The following is a 20,891-nucleotide window of genomic DNA, read 5'->3' on the forward strand; positions in this document are numbered from 1 at the left end:
AATAGTGTGACCCAGTCTTCATTCTAGGAATACAACTATTCCACAGTCCCTTTCACCACAGGAATTGTCATGACTTTCTCCCTTGAGCTAAACTCTGTCAGTCTCCTAACTGCACCTGAAGTTGACCCCGTTACTCCTTCCAAGCATCAGTCTCCAAACTCCATCCTTAGACACCCCTGTGCACTAGAACTCCTGTGCAGTTTGACTCTACAAGTGTCTGTAGCAAACCATCTTTATGAAGCCTGCTTCGAAGTGCCTTCCTGTTAGAAGGTAGCTTCCTTACAAAACAATGAACAACATGAATAAGTAAATACATAGGAACTTACTTGGAAGCACTGTTCTTGGCCTCTCTCATATACTGTTTTATAAAAATGCCATATCTCATTCATGCTACATGTTCATGTAAATCATAAAACAGAAAGGGTCTTATAGAACTGAAATCAGAGAACTAGATGGTAGTAAAACACAGCTTTTATATCTAACTGGGGTAAATCACTCACTAAATACAACACTATAAGATACACATTCAAAACAATTGTTAGACATGAATTAAAAAGACATCACACGTTCTAATTCATAAATGACCAATGTAATAAACGTGATGAGAATTTGAGCCCTACCATATATGCTTGGTCCAGCGCTTGTTTTCTGTAGTCCAATTCTTCTTCTAAGTAGCCCTTCTGTTTGCTGAATAAGTCCTGAATAGTAAAACCAAAGAGCACTTTGTTATAATTCAACAATGGGAAGAAGTGCAAACAATATAGGTCATTTCTAGACTATGAAAGGATTTGTGCTCATTCACCATCTTTCTCTCAACTGCTTTGTAAAGTAGAGCATTGCAACCCATAAAGTGCTAAGAATGGAAAGGGGCGACCGAATCGGTCCCCCCGAACGTATGGCCGAGTGCCTCGATCCCCCCGGGAAGCCATTTTGGGCGGGAGGCGCGTCTCAGCTGGTATGCCCGAAGCGGCGTAGCTGGGGCGCGCTCGTTCCCGCCCTAGAGTGGGCTGGCCTAGACACCGACGCAGCCAGCCACGCCCTCAGGGGCAGGCAGGGGCGGGTATACGCCCGCCCTGAAGACGGATAAAAAGGGACGCAAGACCAGAAGACATCCTCTTGTTCTTGTGCCCTGAAGCTGCACCTCCTCGCTGCACGTGAGCTCGGGACAGAACGAAGAGCCAATTTTGAGCGTTTTAATCTCTCTCTTTGTCTTTTAGATACTTCATCTGAAAAGATGCCCAAGAAAGGAGCGAAGACAATGTCGACTGACCAGTTGGTTCGGGCCCTCATGAAGGACATGTCCGAAATTAAGAAGCGGTTGGCGGAGCGAGACGGCGAGGAGGGATCGGGGCGTCCACCGGCCGGAGGGAAGCCAAAGAGGCCGAGAAGGGGGCCGGTCGGGGGAGACGTCCCGGTTCCCTGTTCCCCGCTCGAGGCGCCAGCCCCGGTACCGGCCCCGGTACTGGATGAGGGGAATCCGATTCCCGTGGTAGTCACCCCGACGTCTGCCGAAGATATGCCTCCCGAGTTGGCGGCACAGTTAGCAGCATGGTTGGGGGACGGTAATGGGGGCGCCATGGCTACCGAAGCGCAAGCACTCATAAAGCAGTTGCGCGAGAAACGTGATACAGCCAAGGTGCCCGCGCCGGATGCGGCGATAGACAAGCCACGAGGGACGGAAGCAGCGTCCGGTGCAGGTAAGCGGCCATTGCCGATTGCAAGGGATGAGTCAACACCCTCTCGTAGAGAAAAATTGGGGCAACATGTTCCTTTGCCAATAAAGGAAAAGATTTGGGCGGGGGAATACGTTAACATTTTCTCCCTGCTCGTTGATCACTATGAGGTCGAAACTGTTAAGGGTCAAAAGGATCTGATGCATCCGAGTGTTTGGCGCGCAAAAATGGCCGCCTTTAAAGTGAATGAAAATATTGGTAACTGGGGTAATGCTTGGGGAATTTTTACGGCAATTTTGGGGGAACGTAGGCCTGATTTGCTCCCTGAATTTCCAGTATATCAGTCACGAATTATGGGGTACTCGACATCACACCAAGGTAACCAATGGTTCTGTTATGACAACCTTTTCAGGAAAGCGATGGAGCATAACAAAAGTTTAACCTGGGACTGTTACGATTCTTTAACATGGAATAAGATGAAAGAGTCGGGGATGTTGAAAGTGCCGTTGGTGGGGAGTGCTGTTAGTGAGTCCTCCCGCCAAAATGGGGGGACACCCTTTCGGTCGGGTACGGGTACAGACGATTACCCGAGACCCGCCGGCAATACAGGGAAGAGGGGGTTCTGTTTCAATTTCAACAGAAGCAAATGTACTAGGCCCCCGGGATCTTGTAAGTTCAAACACGAATGTAGTGGTTGTGGGGCACCCCATCCTGAGTCCTCGTGCAGAGCCAAATCGGGTGAAAATGGGGGTAGAGGAGGCGCTAAACAGGTCTAATATAGTCCGAGGGGCGCCTTTACCAACCCCGATTGATACCCTGGCGATGATTCCCTGGCTCAGCGAATACCCAGATCGTACTTCTGCTGGGGTGCTACGAAACGGTTTTTCATATGGTTTCCGCATCCCGGTGGGTAACTTTCAGGGTGTCGGGACGTGCAAAAATCAACTTTCCGTCTTGCAGCATACTACTGTAGTACAGGATAAGATCCGGAAAGAGGTTACCCGAGGTCGGGTGGCCGGCCCGTTTCCTGTCCCCCCGGTGCCGAACTTTGTTTGTTCTCCTTTAGGGGTGGTCCCCAAGAAGGACCCGGGTGAGTTTCGATTGATTCACAATTTATCAGCCCCTCATGGCCTTTCTGTAAACGATGCAATTAATCCAGAAATGTGTTCGGTGCGGTACGCATCATTCGATGAGGCCGTAGCCATTTTGAATCGCCTGGGGCCCGGGACGCTGATGGCGAAATCAGATATCGAGTCAGCGTTCCGTTTGCTCCCGGTATACCCGGAAGACCAACGTTTGTTGGGATTCATGTTTCAAGGTTTGTATTACATGGACAGGTGTATGCCGATGGGGTGCTCGATATCTTGTGCTTATTTCGAGAAATTCAGTAGTTTTCTGCAATGGGTTTACACGAAGAGAACAGGTTTTCGGAATGTGATGCATTACCTCGATGACTTTCTGTTCCTTGGGGCCGCTGGGGATGATGAATGTGCCCGGGCCTTGACTGAATTTTGTGTTTTAATGAATCAATTTGGCGTGCCGTTGGCACCAGGTAAAACTGTGGGTCCCACGACTTGCCTCGAGTTCCTCGGGATCGAGTTGGACTCTAGTGAGGGTTGTTTTCGTTTACCAGCGTCCAAAGTATCGAAATTCAAGACAGCCCTGCAAATGTGTATCACTGCATCTAAAGTTACGCTGCATCAATTGCAGCAATTGGTGGGGAAGTTGAATTTTGCCTTAAGGGTGATCCCGATGGCCCGCCCCTTCTCCCGTTCGATTGCACAGGCAATGGTCGGCCTAAAGGAGGGTCACCATCGCACGAGGTTATCGGCCGAGGTCCGCCAAGACATGCGTATTTGGTTAGCATTTTTGGCGGATTTCAATGGTCGAGTCGTCTGGAACAAACCGGCCTTGTCCTCTGAAGAGCTTGGTCTATGGACGGATTCAGCGGGAAGCATGGGTTTCGGCGCCATCTTCGGCACAAAATGGTCGGCACAAAAGTGGCCAACATGGTGGCACGATGAAGGGCTGACGAGTAATATTGCTTTCCTTGAGCTGTTTCCTATTTTGGTGGCCCTCAGATCCTGGCCCGATGGATTCAAAAATCATTCTGTCATATTTTGGTCTGACAATATGACCGTTGTAGAATGCATCAATAGTCAGGCAGCACGTTGTAAAATGATTTTGAGGCTGCTTAAAGAAATTGTCTTACTGTGTATGCAACTGAACGTGGTATTCAGAGCAAAACATGTCCCGGGGGTGATGAATCAGGCTGCTGATGCACTGTCTCGTTTTCAAATGCAGGCTTTCTCGGGTTTCCTTCCCTCAGCGGACCCCGAGCCAGCACCCTTTCCCGAAGCTCTCTGGTCTCTCGGTGCCCCGAACTTCGTTACCTCGTGGGAGAGAGTCTAGCACCAAGGACGAGGAAGGCATACGAAGGGGCGTTTCGGGCTTATTTGGCCTTTTTGGGGACTGAGAGAGGGGGACTTTGGGGGCATGAGGATTGGGTAGTACATTTTCTGATGTCCTTGCGTAAGGCTGGGAAGTCAGTGGCTACAGCCCAGAGGCATCGTGCTGCCATCTCCTTTGTTGCCAGGGCTCATAATATCCAGGACCCGACAGCGTCTTTTGCTGTACAGAAAGCGCTGCGTGGGTGGCAACGCCTTGAGGGTCGCAGAGTAGATGAGAGGCGCCCGATAGGTCTGGATAGGTTGTCCCAGTTGCTGGCCACACTCCCCGACATATGCTCGTCTCAGTTCGAGGCCTGTTTGTTCCGAGCCGCTTTTACGCTTGCGTTTCACGGGGCTATGAGGATAAGTGAGCTGGTGGCAAGGAGCAAGCGGGATGTGGCGGGGGGTTTGTGCCGGGAACACGTTCAGATCAGGGGTGAGACTATGACGGTATCCTTTGTCAAGTCAAAAACCGATCAAAGTGGGGTGGGAGACTGCATAGTCATTCGCAGGATTCCAGGGTCTTCCATGTGTCCGGTGAGGTGTTTAGAGGATTACCTAGCACGAAGGGTGGCATCATGGGGGGGGACAATGTTGAGACACGCGGACGCCACCCCACTGACAAAGTTTCAGTTTCAGCGGGTGCTCGCGATGTCGATTACCGCAGCGGGCTTGGACCCGGGTGAGTTTGGGACCCATTCCTTTCGGATAGGGGCTGCCACTGAAGCTGCAGCCAGGGGTCTTAATGTGGAACAAGTAAAACGAGTGGGGCGTTGGTCCTCCAATTGTTATAAGAGGTATGTGCGGTTGCACATGTTGTGAAGCTGTAATAATGTACTCACGCTTCTTGTCTTTTGTTTGGTTTTCAGTTACGCAAGCCTTCGAGGCGGGGCGGACTATGCAGTCGACCCAACACCGGGCCAGCGGTCAGACATCACCGGCTGTGAGAAAGGAGGTGTGGGTCGTGGGCCACTCATACGTGAGGCGTGCCGCAGACGTATTCGAAGCAGGTGACATGATTCACGTAGCTGGGGAATACAGGTACAGGATGTCCTTCTACGGAAGGGGCGGTCTCTGTATTGACCAGTTTCAGGCTTACTTTGAGGGTTTGTTAGGGCGGATGAGGTCACCGCCGTCTATAGTCATAGTACATTTAGGGGGCAATGATTTGGTCACCACCGGTAGACGACTTCTCCTGGAGGCAATGCTTTCCACTGTAAGTTGGTTGGCGAGGAAAGTTCCGGGGTGCATAATTGCGTGGTCTCATATGATCCCACGAAAAGTGTGGCGGGGGGCTATTTCGATCCCTGCTTTGAACCATTCTGTTAGGAAACTTAATAACAAAATGGGTAGGTTGTTCCGTTCCAGGACATTGCATTCTATCTCGCACGGTTGTATTAATGATGACAGTATGTATCTGGGGGATGGTGTGCATTTGTCTTGGGTGGGAAATGAGTTACTCATAGGAGACTTCTTAGCATGGTTAAAAACGTTGGAACATGACCTTTAGCTAGGAGTTTTGTGGGGGGCCCGGATAGCCGGTCAACTATCCGGGCCTGTGGCGGTAAGGTCATGATCGGTGAGCACTAATTAGTAGATCCCTATGAGTGGGCGTCACCCAACACGGATGGGAGCGCTCGGGAGAGGTGGCCATTGGCCCCTCAATGGGGAGGCGGTCCCTTCTAAGGATGGGTCGCCGGAAGTAAAGGAAAGGCGGTCAAGGCCCCTTCCTTTGTAGGAGGGGTTACAGCCCCCTCCTGGGGAATTTCCCGGGGCCAGTGACATCTGCGACGGCAGATGCGGTAAGTTGTGTGGGGTTGGGATAAGGGCCACGATACCTTCTAGATACCTCACACGAGTATTCGAACGACCTTTAACTGGCGTCGAGTTTTAGGTGCCCCCGTCAAGTCAAGGGAAATTGGTAGTAGTTGCACTTGAGGTACGCCTCCGTGCTGTCGCCCATCCCAAGTGGGAGGGGTAAGTCTGGTTAGGGATCTTGACACCGGTTATGACCTTGCCGTTGGCCCTTAAACGTTAGGTTGTACAATTTCAATATGTCAAGAAATGTTTTGTAGGTTGCTAGTTCGGCTAGGAGAACCTCTGTATTAGAGAATCTGTTAAGGTTAGCCAAACATCGCAATATGGTAATGAAATTGTACATAACATGAAACGTTTAATGTTTTAATTTTGTTTTAATAAATACGGCCGGGATGGTCACTCCATCCCACTTCCAAAAACTTCAAGAACTGTTTCCGGTTTCACTCCTTTTGGGGATTGTGTTGAGAGGGGGTGGCGGGTATCTCGGCCATATGGAAAGGGGCGACCGAATCGGTCCCCCCGAACGTATGGCCGAGTGCCTCGATCCCCCCGGGAAGCCATTTTGGGCGGGAGGCGCGTCTCAGCTGGTATGCCCGAAGCGGCGTAGCTGGGGCGCGCTCGTTCCCGCCCTAGAGTGGGCTGGCCTAGACACCGACGCAGCCAGCCACGCCCTCAGGGGCAGGCAGGGGCGGGTATACGCCCGCCCTGAAGACGGATAAAAAGGGACGCAAGACCAGAAGACATCCTCTTGTTCTTGTGCCCTGAAGCTGCACCTCCTCGCTGCACGTGAGCTCGGGACAGAACGAAGAGCCAATTTTGACCCACCCACCAGCCCCTGAAGACAGCCAGTTGTGTATAATAAAGTTGATTAATTTTGTTTGTTTGCGTTTACAGGTTGTAGTGCCATGTTGATTTTGAGTTAATAAAGAATGGTCGTTTTTGAGTACGTTTGCCATTAAAGATATTCAGTTTAGTGTTGAATTTTGATGTATGCTCTTTCGGTCATAGTGGCCAAGGTATTCTTAGGTTAATTTGCACTGTCGTATTTATTTTGGTAGGCGGTAAGGTCATGATCGGTGAGCACTAATTAGTAGATCCCTATGAGTGGGCGTCACCCAACACGGATGGGAGCGCTCGGGAGAGGTGGCCATTGGCCCCTCAATGGGGAGGCGGTCCCTTCTAAGGATGGGTCGCCGGAAGTAAAGGAAAGGCGGTCAAGGCCCCTTCCTTTGTAGGAGGGGTTACAGCCCCCTCCTGGGGAATTTCCCGGGGCCAGTGACATCTGCGACGGCAGATGCGGTAAGTTGTGTGGGGTTGGGATAAGGGCCACGATACCTTCTAGATACCTCACACGAGTATTCGAACGACCTTTAACTGGCGTCGAGTTTTAGGTGCCCCCGTCAAGTCAAGGGAAATTGGTAGTAGTTGCACTTGAGGTACGCCTCCGTGCTGTCGCCCATCCCAAGTGGGAGGGGTAAGTCTGGTTAGGGATCTTGACACCGGTTATGACCTTGCCGTTGGCCCTTAAACGTTAGGTTGTACAATTTCAATATGTCAAGAAATGTTTTGTAGGTTGCTAGTTCGGCTAGGAGAACCTCTGTATTAGAGAATCTGTTAAGGTTAGCCAAACATCGCAATATGGTAATGAAATTGTACATAACATGAAACGTTTAATGTTTTAATTTTGTTTTAATAAATACGGCCGGGATGGTCACTCCATCCCACTTCCAAAAACTTCAAGAACTGTTTCCGGTTTCACTCCTTTTGGGGATTGTGTTGAGAGGGGGTGGCGGGTATCTCGGCCATAGTGATAATGTCTTTGGCCCCGATTCTAAGTCAGATGGAGCAAAATGACTGCAGGGAAATTCGTTCTGCCTGACTTAGGATGGGTAGGATTTTTTACTCCAGGTTTTTGCAGATGTGGGCGAACCATGCTTGATTTTTTTATTGCTGGTAATTCTGGCTGGAAAAATCACATAAAGCTTTTGCTGCATTCTCTTTTTTTTTGTTTGACAGAAGGACAATGCTCCCTCTACCACAAAACCACCCTTTCCTCTCCTACTACCCACCTCACCCCCACCCCAACCACAGTTCTTGCATACATTTATCACATGCTTGCAGAATACAATACAGTGGCGTAGCTAGGAAGGGGCGGGGCGGTCCAGGTGGCACTCTATTTGGGGGCGGTGGAGGTAAGCCAGTCAAGTACCACCCACCCCCGAAAACAAGTCATCTGTCGAACAGCACCAACACCCCCACCAATCCCCTCCCCCCTGCTCTTACCTGCACTGGACTGGAAACTCAGGGTTCTCCCCGCGCGTCGATAGGTCTAGCTACGCCTCTGATACAATAATGCATTGTTTACCAAGGACAGGATTAGGGCTTGGACAGTGATACTAAAGTCAGCTTTAGTAGATGGATTGCCTCTACAAAGGAGGGAAAGTCTGTTTGTGCCAAGCTGTCTACATCCTCTTGGGAATGTAACTCTTGAAGCTGAGGTTACTGTCAGTGTGGAATTTAAGGGATGGGGCACAATGTGAACACACCAAGGCTTTGACAGAGGCAAGACATTTCCTTAGACAGTTGATGCCACTGCAGTGGAGTTTCACATGCAGCATATTGGGGAGCTTGAAGATCTCAGCAGTCAGGACACCAGTAGGTTCATAAAGAGAATGACGACAACTAATGATGAGATGAAGCCTTAATATACCTCATATGTAGCTGGAATAGGTTGACATCTAGTGGTGTTCATTTGAACATGTTGTTTTTGGATAGGTAGGGGACAAACCATTATAGATAAAGTCTTCAAAACAAATGCACGAGGACATGGTGTTTTTGGAGAGCATTAGCATCCACTATTTCAAAAGTGAGATTTACATCTTGGAGAGCACGCGGGCAAGTATCTCCCCTGCCAGTTGAGGGTAGAGCATCAATGACTACCTAAATATGGACTTATTCTGTGTGGCACTTGGGCATCAATACTAACTGTCTGGTCTTAATTTGTTTAAGCAGCTGATGTGAGATTACCTTCTCTTTAGTTAAGGCTTGTTGGAATTGTTTTCTGTTTATTTTCTTCGACGTGGTTATTTTGACATGATTTATAGCTTATGTATAAAATAATATTTTACAACCGATCATTAAAAATCAAACACAATTAACAAATCTGCATTTGTTAATTTGTTTTATCAGTTTGCTAAATGCCATTTGATGCTTTGCAACAATTTAAGAGTTATCACTGTCACTTAAACGAAATCAACTCAGTCATAAAACATTATATATTGGCTTTTCCATACATTCACCATTCATCTCTACATGCAACATATACTGCTTAATCCATAAAACAGTAACATAAAAACATCTTCCTAAAGAAATTGCCAATTATACAAAACAATATTAAACTCCCCACAAAACAGTCCCTTTATATAGACTTCCTGCATTTAGCCACCATCATAAAATGCGTATATTATCATAATCACTGCAGGTAGCTAGGAGAAAATACATTTCAAATCCAGTGTGGAGTATTAAAATATACAGATCGCTGTTTCCATGAATACCTTTAAAATCATTGACACATATTTGTACTTTTAGATGCGCACAATCTTAACAAAAAATAATCCATATTTACAAGACATAATGCAGTTATTTCAGGACTGGTTTTAAAAATGTACATCAAACATTAAGGTCATATCGACCAATAAGCAGAAATGTACTTCACTTTCCCTCCTTTGTAAATAACACACATAACATGGTGTGCTTTCTCCTCGATTTTAACAGAGAGCTGGTCAATGGCAGTGTCCCTAATCTAAACTTTAAATAAAGTACTAGTGCATATGTGAAGTAGTGTGGCTCACTGGTTAGAGGCGGCAGACCCGAGAGCAGAGGACGGCCCGGGACCAGGGTTCGATTCCCGACGCGGCAGGGTTCTGGACCAGGGTCAGCGGACTCGATAATTCTCTCGCCTCGGTGCCCACTTTGATCAGCGATCACACTCGGCAACTCTGGGCATTAGCTTGCCTCATCTTCACTAACAGCCCCACCAGACCGCCGGGGATGCCTGGTCTCACCCTGGAGATACCCACTAAGGGACCATCTCTCAGGGAAGCCAGGAAGGTTTTCGCAGTGGTCGAAGCGCGGAGATACTCCTCCGGGAGTCGATCCTAGCGCTATATAAACCTGCAATTAATTAATTAATTATATATGGTGGGATAGGACAAACAGGAATCACTGTCAAAGTTTCAATTTGAAAGTAGTTTAAGCCTAAAGAAAATGTCAACAAAAAATTGTGCTGGTTCTATAGCTTGGCCATATGCCACTAACAAGGGAGAGGATGAGGCCTAAGGGGCTAGGTCGGTCTGGGGAACCGGGTTCGAGTCTTGGCAATGACACTCAACATCCTGTAATTTTGGGCAAATCACCCAATCTCCCCGTGCCTAACGAAAATGAAACTGTCCTTGTGTAAAAAAAACTGGTGCTCACGTAAAGCGCTCTGATACCTTCGGGTCAGGTTCACGCTCTATAAAACTCAGGAAAAACCCAAAGAATCCATGATTTCACATTGGCCCTTATCTGTAGCTTCTGGGTCACACATAAACTAATTAAGACATATCTAATCACAGGTAAATGAAGGAAATGTTCAACCAAATTTGGACACAAATATGACGAGATCTTTAAGCAGCCATGCCCGTTAATTCTTAACCCCAACTTCTTCAGACAGCCTCAAAATACTTCACACAGGGATAGAACAGGTAGCCATACAAATAATGAACACAACTAAGCTAGTAGAAAATGCAGAGAGGAAATTTATTGCAGAGTTCGAACTTCTATAACTGAGCTCCTCAGACAGTTTTCTGAGCTCCACTGATTAGAGACATATTAGTCTAATTGCTGGGACAGCTTTAGAATTAGATTGTTTTGGCCAGACAGGAAAGTCCTTGTTGCCATATATGAAGTGAAATAATACAATTGTTTGTGCCAGAGTAACTTTGCTGCTTTTTATTTGGAAAAACAACAAGTGATAGACCGAATGTGGATCAATGTCACACATTCCCCCAGTCAAAAGATCTGGGCCCAAATCCATCGTTTTTTTGCACTCCACACCACCCTGGGTTAGACAATGGCGATATGCAAATCAGCTCTGACCCTGTTGCCCCATGGGAACAGTCCAGTCCGAACTACAAAAGCCATGTCCTTCCCAGAACGGAATCAAGCATCCGAGGACCGGACCGGTTTCGAGGTAACACCTCTCATCAGCCCGGCTAGCTTGACTCCAAGTGGTGTGGAGTGCCTGGGACCCACGTCTGGGCATCCCCAGCGCACTTAGGGCGGCAATTGCAAAAACAACAAGTGATGGACCGAATGTGGATTAATGTCACACATTCCCCCAGTCAAAAGATCTGGGCCCAAATCCATCGTTTTTTTGCACTCCACACCACCCTGGGTTAGACAATGGCGATATGCAAATCAGTTCTGACCCTGTTGCCCCATGGGAACAGTCCAGTCCGAACTACAAAAGCCATGTCCTTCCCAGAACGGAATCAAGCATCCGAGGACCGGACCGGTTTCGAGGTAACACCTCTCATCAGCCCGGCTAGCTTGACTCCAAGTGGTGTGGAGTGCCTGGGACCCACGTCTGGGCATCCCCAGCGCACTTAGGGCGGCAATTGCAAAAACAACAAGTGATGGACCGAATGTGGATCAATGTCACACATTCCCCCAGTCAAAAGATCTGGGCCCAAATCCATCGTTTTTTTGCACTCCACACCACTCTGGGTTAGACAATGGCGATATGCAAATCAGCTCTGACCCTGTTGCCCCATGGGAACAGTCCAGTCCGAACTACAAAAGCCATGTCCTTCCCAGAACGGAATCAAGCATCCGAGGACCGGACCGGTTTCGAGGTAACACCTCTCATCAGCCCTGCTAGCTTGACTCCAAGTGGTGTGGAGTGCCTGGGACCCACGTCTGGGCATCCCCAGCGCACTTAGGGCGGCAATTGCAAAAACAACAAGTGATGGACCGAATGTGGATCAATGTCACACATTCCCCCAGTCAAAAGATCTGGGCCCAAATCCATCGTTTTTTTGCACTCCACACCACCCTGGGTTAGACAATGGCGATATGCAAATCAGCTCTGACCCTGTTGCCCCATGGGAACAGTCCAGTCCGAACTACAAAAGCCATGTCCTTCCCAGAACGGAATCAAGCATCCGAGGACCGGACCGGTTTCGAGGTAACACCTCTCATCAGCCCTGCTAGCTTGACTCCAAGTGGTGTGGAGTGCCTGGGACCCACGTCTGGGCATCCCCAGTACACTTATAGCGAGTTTGCAAAAACAACAAGTGATGGACCGAATGTGGATCAATGTCACACATTCCCCCAGTCAAAAGATCTGGGCCCAAATCCATCGTTTTTTTGCACTCCACACCACCCTGGGTTAGACAATGGCGATATGCAAATCAGCTCTGACCCTGTTGCCCCATGGGAACAGTCCAGTCCGAACTACAAAAGCCATGTCCTTCCCAGAACGGAATCAAGCATCCGAGGACCGGACCGGTTTCGAGGTAACACCTCTCATCAGCCCGGCTAGCTTGACTCCAAGTGGTGTGGAGTGCCTGGGACCCACGTCTGGGCATCCCCAGCGCACTTAGGGCGGCAATTGCAAAAACAACAAGTGATGGACCGAATGTGGATCAATGTCACACATTCCCCCAGTCAAAAGATCTGGGCCCAAATCCATCGTTTTTTTGCACTCCACACCACCCTGGGTTAGACAATGGCGATATGCAAATCAGCTCTGACCCTGTTGCCCCATGGGAACAGTCCAGTCCGAACTACAAAAGCCATGTCCTTCCCAGAACGGAATCAAGCATCCGAGGACCGGACCGGTTTCGAGGTAACACCTCTCATCAGCCCGGCTAGCTTGACTCCAAGTGGTGTGGAGTGCCTGGGACCCACGTCTGGGCATCCCCAGCGCACTTAGGGCGGCAATTGCAAAAACAACAAGTGATGGACCGGATGTGGATCAATGTCACACATTCCCCCAGTCAAAAGATCTGGGCCCAAATCCATCGTTTTTTTGCACTCCACACCACCCTGGGTTAGACAATGGCGATATGCAAATCAGCTCTGACCCTGTTGCCCCATGGGAACAGTCCAGTCCGAACTACAAAAGCCATGTCCTTCCCAGAACGGAATCAAGCATCCGAGGACCGGACCGGTTTCGAGGTAACACCTCTCATCAGCCCGGCTAGCTTGACTCCAAGTGGTGTGGAGTGCCTGGGACCCACGTCTGGGCATCCCCAGCGCACTTAGGGCGGCAATTGCAAAAACAACAAGTGATGGACCAAATGTGGATCAATGTCACACATTCCCCCAGTCAAAAGATCTGGGCCCAAATCCATCGTTTTTTTGCACTCCACACCACCCTGGGTTAGACAATGGCGATATGCAAATCAGCTCTGACCCTGTTGCCCCATGGGAACAGTCCAGTCCGAACTACAAAAGCCATGTCCTTCCCAGAACGGAATCAAGCATCCGAGGACCGGACCGGTTTCGAGGTAACACCTCTCATCAGCCCGGCTAGCTTGACTCCAAGTGGTGTGGAGTGCCTGGGACCCACGTCTGGGCATCCCCAGCGCACTTAGGGCGGCAATTGCAAAAACAACAAGTGATGGACCGGACCGGAAGGACATGGCTTTTGTAGTTCGGACTGGACTGTTCCCATGGGGCACAGGGTCAGAGCTGATTTGCATATCGCCATTGTCTAACCCAGGGTGGTGTGGAGTGCAAAAAAACGATGGATTATGACCCAGATCTTTTGACTGGGTTGAATGTGTGACATTGATCCTCATTCGGTCCATCACCTGTTGTTTTTGCAAACTCGCTATAAGTGTACTGGGGATGCCCAGACGTGGGTCCCAGGCACTCCACACCACTGGAGTCAAGCTAGCCGGGCTGATGAGAGGTGTTACCTCGAAACCGGTCCGGTCCTCGGATGCTTGATTCCGTTCTGGGAAGGACATGGCTTTTGTAGTTCGGACTGGACTGTTCCCATGGGGCACAGGGTCAGAGCTGATTTGCATATCGCCATTGTCTAACCCAGGGTGGTGTGGAGTGCAAAAAAACGATGGATTATGACCCAGATCGTTTGACTGGGTTGAATGTGTGACATTGATCCTCATTCGGTCCATCACCTGTTGTTTTTGCAAACTCGCTATAAGTGTACTGGGGATGCCCAGACGTGGGTCCCAGGCACTCCACACCACTGGAGTCAAGCTAGCCGGGCTGATGAGAGGTGTTACCTCGAAACCGGTCCGGTCCTCGGATGCTTGATTCCGTTCTGGGAAGGACATGGCTTTTGTAGTTCGGACTGGACTGTTCCCATGGGGCACAGGGTCAGAGCTGATTTGCATATCGCCATTGTCTAACCCAGGGTGGTGTGGAGTGCAAAAAAACGATGGATTATGACCCAGATCTTTTGACTGGGTTGAATGTGTGACATTGATCCTCATTCGGTCCATCACCTGTTGTTTTTGCAAACTCGCTATAAGTGTACTGGGGATGCCCAGACGTGGGTCCCAGGCACTCCACACCACTGGAGTCAAGCTAGCCGGGCTGATGAGAGGTGTTACCTCGAAACCGGTCCGGTCCCCGGATGCTTGATTCCGTTCTGGGAAGGACATGGCTTTTGTAGTTCGGACTGGACTGTTCCCATGGGGCACAGGGTCAGAGCTGATTTGCATATCGCCATTGTCTAACCCAGGGTGGTGTGGAGTGCAAAAAAACGATGGATTATGACCCAGATCTTTTGACTGGGTTGAATGTGTGACATTGATCCTCATTCGGTCCATCACCTGTTGTTTTTGCAAACTCGCTATAAGTGTACTGGGGATGCCCAGACGTGGGTCCCAGGCACTCCACACCACTGGAGTCAAGCTAGCCGGGCTGATGAGAGGTGTTACCTCGAAACCGGTCCGGTCCTCGGATGCTTGATTCCGTTCTGGGAAGGACATGGCTTTTGTAGTTCGGACTGGACTGTTCCCATGGGGCACAGGGTCAGAGCTGATTTGCATATCGCCATTGTCTAACCCAGGGTGGTGTGGAGTGCAAAAAAACGATGGATTATGACCCAGATCTTTTGACTGGGTTGAATGTGTGACATTGATCCTCATTCGGTCCATCACCTGTTGTTTTTGCAAACTCGCTTTTTATTTGGAGTCAAAGCAAGTCTTTTGCTAGATGACATTTTAAACACAGCGTACTATGTGGATTACAGGCCTAAATTATAGTTTGTTAATCATAACTCAAATAATTTTCACTTTATCCACTGGGATAGCTGAAAGAGGAACTGGTGATAGGAAAGACGAAGTGTTGGACATGGCCTCCTTAGGAGAAATTACCCCAAAACATTTAGCTTTTTCCTACTAGCCTTTGCTGACTCTCTGCATAACCTAGGAAAGTGGGCACCTTCCCTCTATATGGCAGAGGGGATGTGCGCATGCCCACTTGACCCGCATTGGGCTGGGGGTGCAAGTATAATGGGGTTTTAGTGCTGTACGTCCATGCACCCTGTAAACAGGTACACCAGATGCCCGGGGCAGGTACTGCATGGGCTAAGTAGTGGGACGTAGAACTGAGTGTGCCACCCACCGAATAGCTGTCAACCCTATACCGGGTCTACCATAGCAGACCTGCGGTGCGCCATTTGCACCCGTGCCTAACTTAGCATCACTTACACCTCAGCCAAACCAGAGTGGGTTGATTCATATCATGAGTGCACCCCTCCCCCCGAGGGAACCCCTGATGGGCATCGGGGGTGGTAAGCTGAAAGCCTAGTGGGAACATATGGATCTTCCCTGCCAGGGTAGTGAGAGGAACCCTCAATGGGGTTTCCCCTGCCTTAGAGTTCAGGTCTTCCCTTGGATAGTCCTGGGGAGTTAGCAAATCTCTGAAGTGGCCTCAGGGCCCTTCGCACATCTTCACTGTCAAAGCTGTGGGGAAGTTTGTGCGCCTTCCTACACAGGATAGGAAGAGGCACAGACGCGCTGTTCCAGAACATGGGCTGGTCTACCAATGCAGACCGAGGTGTGCATCTGGTCCTGATGCTGTTTCAGATCCCTGTCCCAGCAGCCATGGAAGGCTGGAGGATACACACCAGCACCTATGGCACAGAGGATAGGTGTCCAGCCTTCCATGGCGGTCTGATGAGCGTATGCCGATAAGCGTGGCTGCAACCACAATGTTCTAACCTCTAGGTTAGGCCTGGGTCTGTGCACTTGCATCCATGGTCCTAGCGGTAAGCTGCCTGGTCTGCTGCCCCGGGCCAGGAGTGCGCAACCACACCCATGGGAGGGACCACCCAGTTCCTCCAGGGCCAAGCAGGGTGGTGTGTGCACACTGGCACCAATGATGGTCAGGCCTGGGTAAGCTATGTGCCAGGCCTGTCCCTGTCACATGAAAGTGTGCGTGCACTTCCTATCATTGGGAAATGGTGCTGATTTCATGTTCCTAAACACGGGCCGATATATCATTGCAGACCACTGGGTGTGCACTGGTATCTATAGTGGGAAAACTCATGAGCAATATGCTAGTGTAGGCTGCTGTGAGTGCACACCTGCACCTATGATGCCTGTGATTAAGCAGGTTAGTATGTGCGCACAGACACATGTATTGATTGAACCAGTGTCTAGTCTGCTGTGCAGATTCGGGCGGGCGTGCTGGTACCACTGGTGCTGTGAACTATGTGTCTCTGCTGCCATCGCAGGTCAGGGTGTGCAATAGCGCACATGCGCAATAGCGATCATGCGGCCAGATGGTGAAGAATACCTATGCATGTTTTCACTACCTATGAGGCCTGCTCTTCCCATGAGTTGATATTGGGAAGTGGTTGACAATACTTCGCACTGCAATGGTGGAATGCAGTGGAGTAGCCTCATGATGTTTCTTACCAATGGATTTGCAGTACCAACCCCTTTCCATTGGTAAAGGGGGTTTTGGCATTACTCACTGAGAAATGCCACTTATAGAATATGGACATTTTAATGCTCCAAGAGTATCGAGGACCGCAGTGTTTGGCTCCAGTGGACACCAGACGATGGTGGAGCACATCTGTGCATTCCCCAATCGATAACCATAAAATATGGACATCCCACAGGAACAGCAGACCTTTGCCATTGTAGGCCGAATGGGATAGATCAAAGATAGGGGTTGTGACACTTAGCCTCTAGGGGTCAGATCATGGCCTTATTAAAGATTAAGATCTGCATTTCAAGACCCCATGGCAGACAGGCCTACCATTTAGGGGAGACATCATTGGTTTGAAGGGAAACCCCATAAACCACCAGACTTCAAAGACACACAACAGTATAACTACGGGTGCCATCCTACAGAAAGAATCAAGATATGCTTGTGGGGACGTGGGACCGGAGAACCCGGACTGTGTAGTGCACATTGTCATAGGACTCTATTGTGCACATGGAAGATAACTGTCCAAATAGAGACTGGAATGGGCAGAGGACCTGCTGAAATGTGGCGCCCTGAAGTTTGCTCTCCAAGGGCCTGATGGTGGGCCTCCTCTTCTTCTGGAGATCTCATGGACATCAAAGATCTCCCCTGAGGGACCTACACCATCTACCTGGAGAGTGCTGCCCTCTCAAGTGCCCACCTCGGCTACTAAATCTAAACTGGTAGCGTGATGTCAGCATGGACTTAAGTCTTGTGTCTGGAGACCAGATTGCCCAGTGCGGAGCCCTAGAAATCTTGCCCATATCTGAGGCATGTGGTTCCCGTACTGGGGGGACTGTGACACTCTTAAGCGGCTCGTGGTGGTGAGCGGATTCACCAGTTGCGGGACTCGGCATGGCCAGTTTTGTTGATCGTGTGGAATTTCTCTTGGGTGACACGCTAACTGCATGCTCATTGCGTGCGGTGTCCGATTCCCATGGTGCGACCCTCGGCAGTGGGGATGTACCTGGATTAGTGCCACATTCTACCTCATGTAACTCTGCTGAACTTGCGCTTGTTTGTGTGTAACTGGACTGGTCTGGTGCAACCTGTATCATTGTGCATTGGACGTTGTGCCTCATTTCCAGAGAGGCATGGAATTGCAACTCTTCGCTGTGTGTGTAACTGAAATTGCCTGGTGCAACCTAACTCAACCTGCACCATTAGTTGTGCCTCCTTACCAGGGAGGTGTGGAATTTGCAATTCGTTGTGTTTAAAATATGAACTGTCTGATGCGACTCATCCCTACGTGCACCAGCCACTGTGCCTTGATCGCCTGGGCACAACCCAGATCATCATGTACGGATCCGGGCGCCTACCAAGAGGCTCCCCTGTGTTACTCCCCATTTATCGGTTGTTCCCTGTGGACCCTCATCGCGGCGGACAAACTGGCCTCATCACACCTGGCTCATTCTGAAGACATCTTGGCACCAGGTAGGCGCGAGAGATTGACTGGGTTGAAGAAATGCTTCTGAGACAGTGCAGAACTGGTTCAAGAGGTTGCGGGAGTCCTTTGTGATTTGAGACCTGTGGGTGAACATCCAGAGTGGCTGCTAACCTCTCCCTTGTTTACGTCTCCCTCCAAATTTAAACGGTTTCATATTCCTACCAGCTTCCATAGAACCCAGACTAAGTGGGCTTCAGCCTCGTGCAGCCCAGAGTCCAGGACGGGGCAGGTTATCTTCCATCCAGGGGTGTAGGACAATAGGGGTGAACTTGAGGGTGGAGGCAGGCTTGGCCACAGAGTCTGAGGAGGGTGAACCATATTCCTGCTGGATACCAGTGGCATGCATTTGGGTGCTGAGTGCGTATGTATGTGTGTGAGCATGCCATGCAGACTGGCTGATGCCTGCCACACTGTGTGAGTCACACAGAGTGAGTGTGGGTGAGTGGGAGTGATCGCATGCAGACTTCTTGTGGTTCATGACACTGGCCGGCAGTGCCGCCTTATACTTTGACATTGGGTTCCTCCTGCGTGACTTCGGCCCACTGTTCTGCTAAAAAGTGTTCTATGTTTTGTGTACTTACATAATCTTGATATCGTGCACCACATAAGGGTGTTCTCTCTCAGGTGTGGGGAGTCAGATTAGGTATTGTCCATAGTATGCATACTAGTGAAATCATACCAATACGAGTGGGCCTAGTACTGTTAGTAATATTCTGATTCTGTTTTAGGCACAAAAGTATATGACAGTCATGTTATAATGATTGAATATGTGTGTTGAATATAAACGTTTTTATATACATCCTGTGAGATACTCAGTGTATTTATCACAAGTGACTGCTGTGCCTTTGCTTTACAATTTGTTTCTGTAGTGAGCCTGACTGCTCAGTGCCAAGCTACCCAAGGGTGAGCCTGGGTTTTACAGAGAGTGTAATCACCTGCTCTTGACAGGAGCAGTGGTTCTGCCTGGCTGGGGGCACCTCTTCAGCCAACCAGCCACTGATAGGTCCGACACTCAGTAAGTGAGAAAAAGAAACAAAATATGATTGCAGGGGCCACATATCAGAAGAAAGACCTTGGTTAAACTTCCATAAAAGTAAAAACAAAATTTTTTATATCTGTGGTGTGTCTGTATTTGATCAACAGGAAAAGGGCTTTCAGAAGTATTACTAAAAGCTGGCCTAGGCTCTGCTCAAATGTGGGTTACCTGGTGTACAACATTTGATTGGACAGAAGTTGTGTGCTTCCATTGAAAAGGAGTGATTTTATTGCATGTTTTGCCTTGTTAAAAGGATTATGATCAATACAGCAGGACTGAATTAGTTATGCTGGCAAGTCAATGATTATGGCTATAGGCCTGAACTGTTGATTATGAAAGTTACTATCAATCAGTAAGTCTGATTTATTTGTTGTGAAATGCATATATTAAAGTAAATAAGGGAGGATTGTTATTACTGAGTATTAAAGACAATTGGTTATATGATATCCCACAGTGGTCCATAGTAGACACGAGTTTTTATGTTGCTTATCCCCTCTGCCAAACCCTGGGGATAGAAGATTTACACTGTGATAATTATTACTAGGATCTCTGAGGAAAGCTAGTATTTTGCTTTGCCAACTGTAATTTAGTATACATGTGTAATTTTATGTTTTGCCTGATAGTTGCCTTGTGAGGAAGCTTATGTTCAATACAGTAGGCCTGAGATGGTTATGGTGACAAGCCAATGTTAAAGGCTATAGGTCCAATTAATTTACTGTGAAAAATTATGTTTGATGCTACATGTCTATAGTCCTGTAGGAGTGGATGCTGGTCACACTGTGTCACAGACTGTATACAGGTATTTTGTTCCATAAAATCTCACTCATTATTGTAGTAGTTTGGTGTTGGTCATCTTCTCTGACATCACCAGGCGGTAGAATATTTTCACTGTGGTAATCATTATTCGCCCCATTTACATATTGTTTTATTACCTGTAATGTTGTACATATTTGTAATTTCTGATCTGTATGCAGGATGGTTGTCAGTTTATGCGCACTTCAGTAGAACTGTGTTGGGTATGGTGTAAAGTCAATGGTAAAGGCTGTTCATAGGTTTGATCTATTTAGTATGAAAATGTATGATGAAGTTATTAGGCCTGAATTATTTATTGTGAAAAGTGTGTTTTAAAGTCAATAGACTTTTAAATGGGGTATTGTTATTACACTGCACTAAAACCTGTAGGCAGATATTTTGTTACATGGATTCTCATTGATTATCATAGCAGGCTAGGGTTTTTGTACTGTACTGGTGGCTCCTTCAAACAAATTGTTGGGTACTATAGTAATCCTTATTAGGAGTTGTTAGGATTTTATATTGTTGTTTTGAAAACTTTCGTTTTGAACATATTTGTACTCTTATTATAGTATTCCTAATGTTTGCCATGTTGGAAAGTTTATGCTCAATATAGTAGCTCTGAGACGGTGAGGATTACTATTGCAACAACACATCATCAGTAGGGTAAAACT

The 20,891-nt window shown here is 48.5% G+C and overlaps 1 protein-coding gene across 1 annotated transcript in view; it reads right to left on the bottom strand.

The window, feature by feature from the left end:
• LOC147725439 (janus kinase and microtubule-interacting protein 2-like) overlaps positions 1-20,891 on the bottom strand; it is a 220,618-nt gene that overhangs the window by 113,736 nt on the left and 85,991 nt on the right. Inside the window, exon 6 of the mRNA XM_086964451.1 lies at positions 621-698. Within this exon, the coding sequence (XP_086820577.1) occupies positions 621-698 (78 nt within the window). The remainder of the gene's footprint in view (positions 1-620; positions 699-20,891) is intronic.

Source organism: Lissotriton vulgaris, chromosome 3_2 (genome assembly GCF_964263255.1).
Source record: "Lissotriton vulgaris chromosome 3_2, aLisVul1.2, whole genome shotgun sequence".
NCBI lineage: Eukaryota > Metazoa > Chordata > Amphibia > Caudata > Salamandridae > Lissotriton > Lissotriton vulgaris.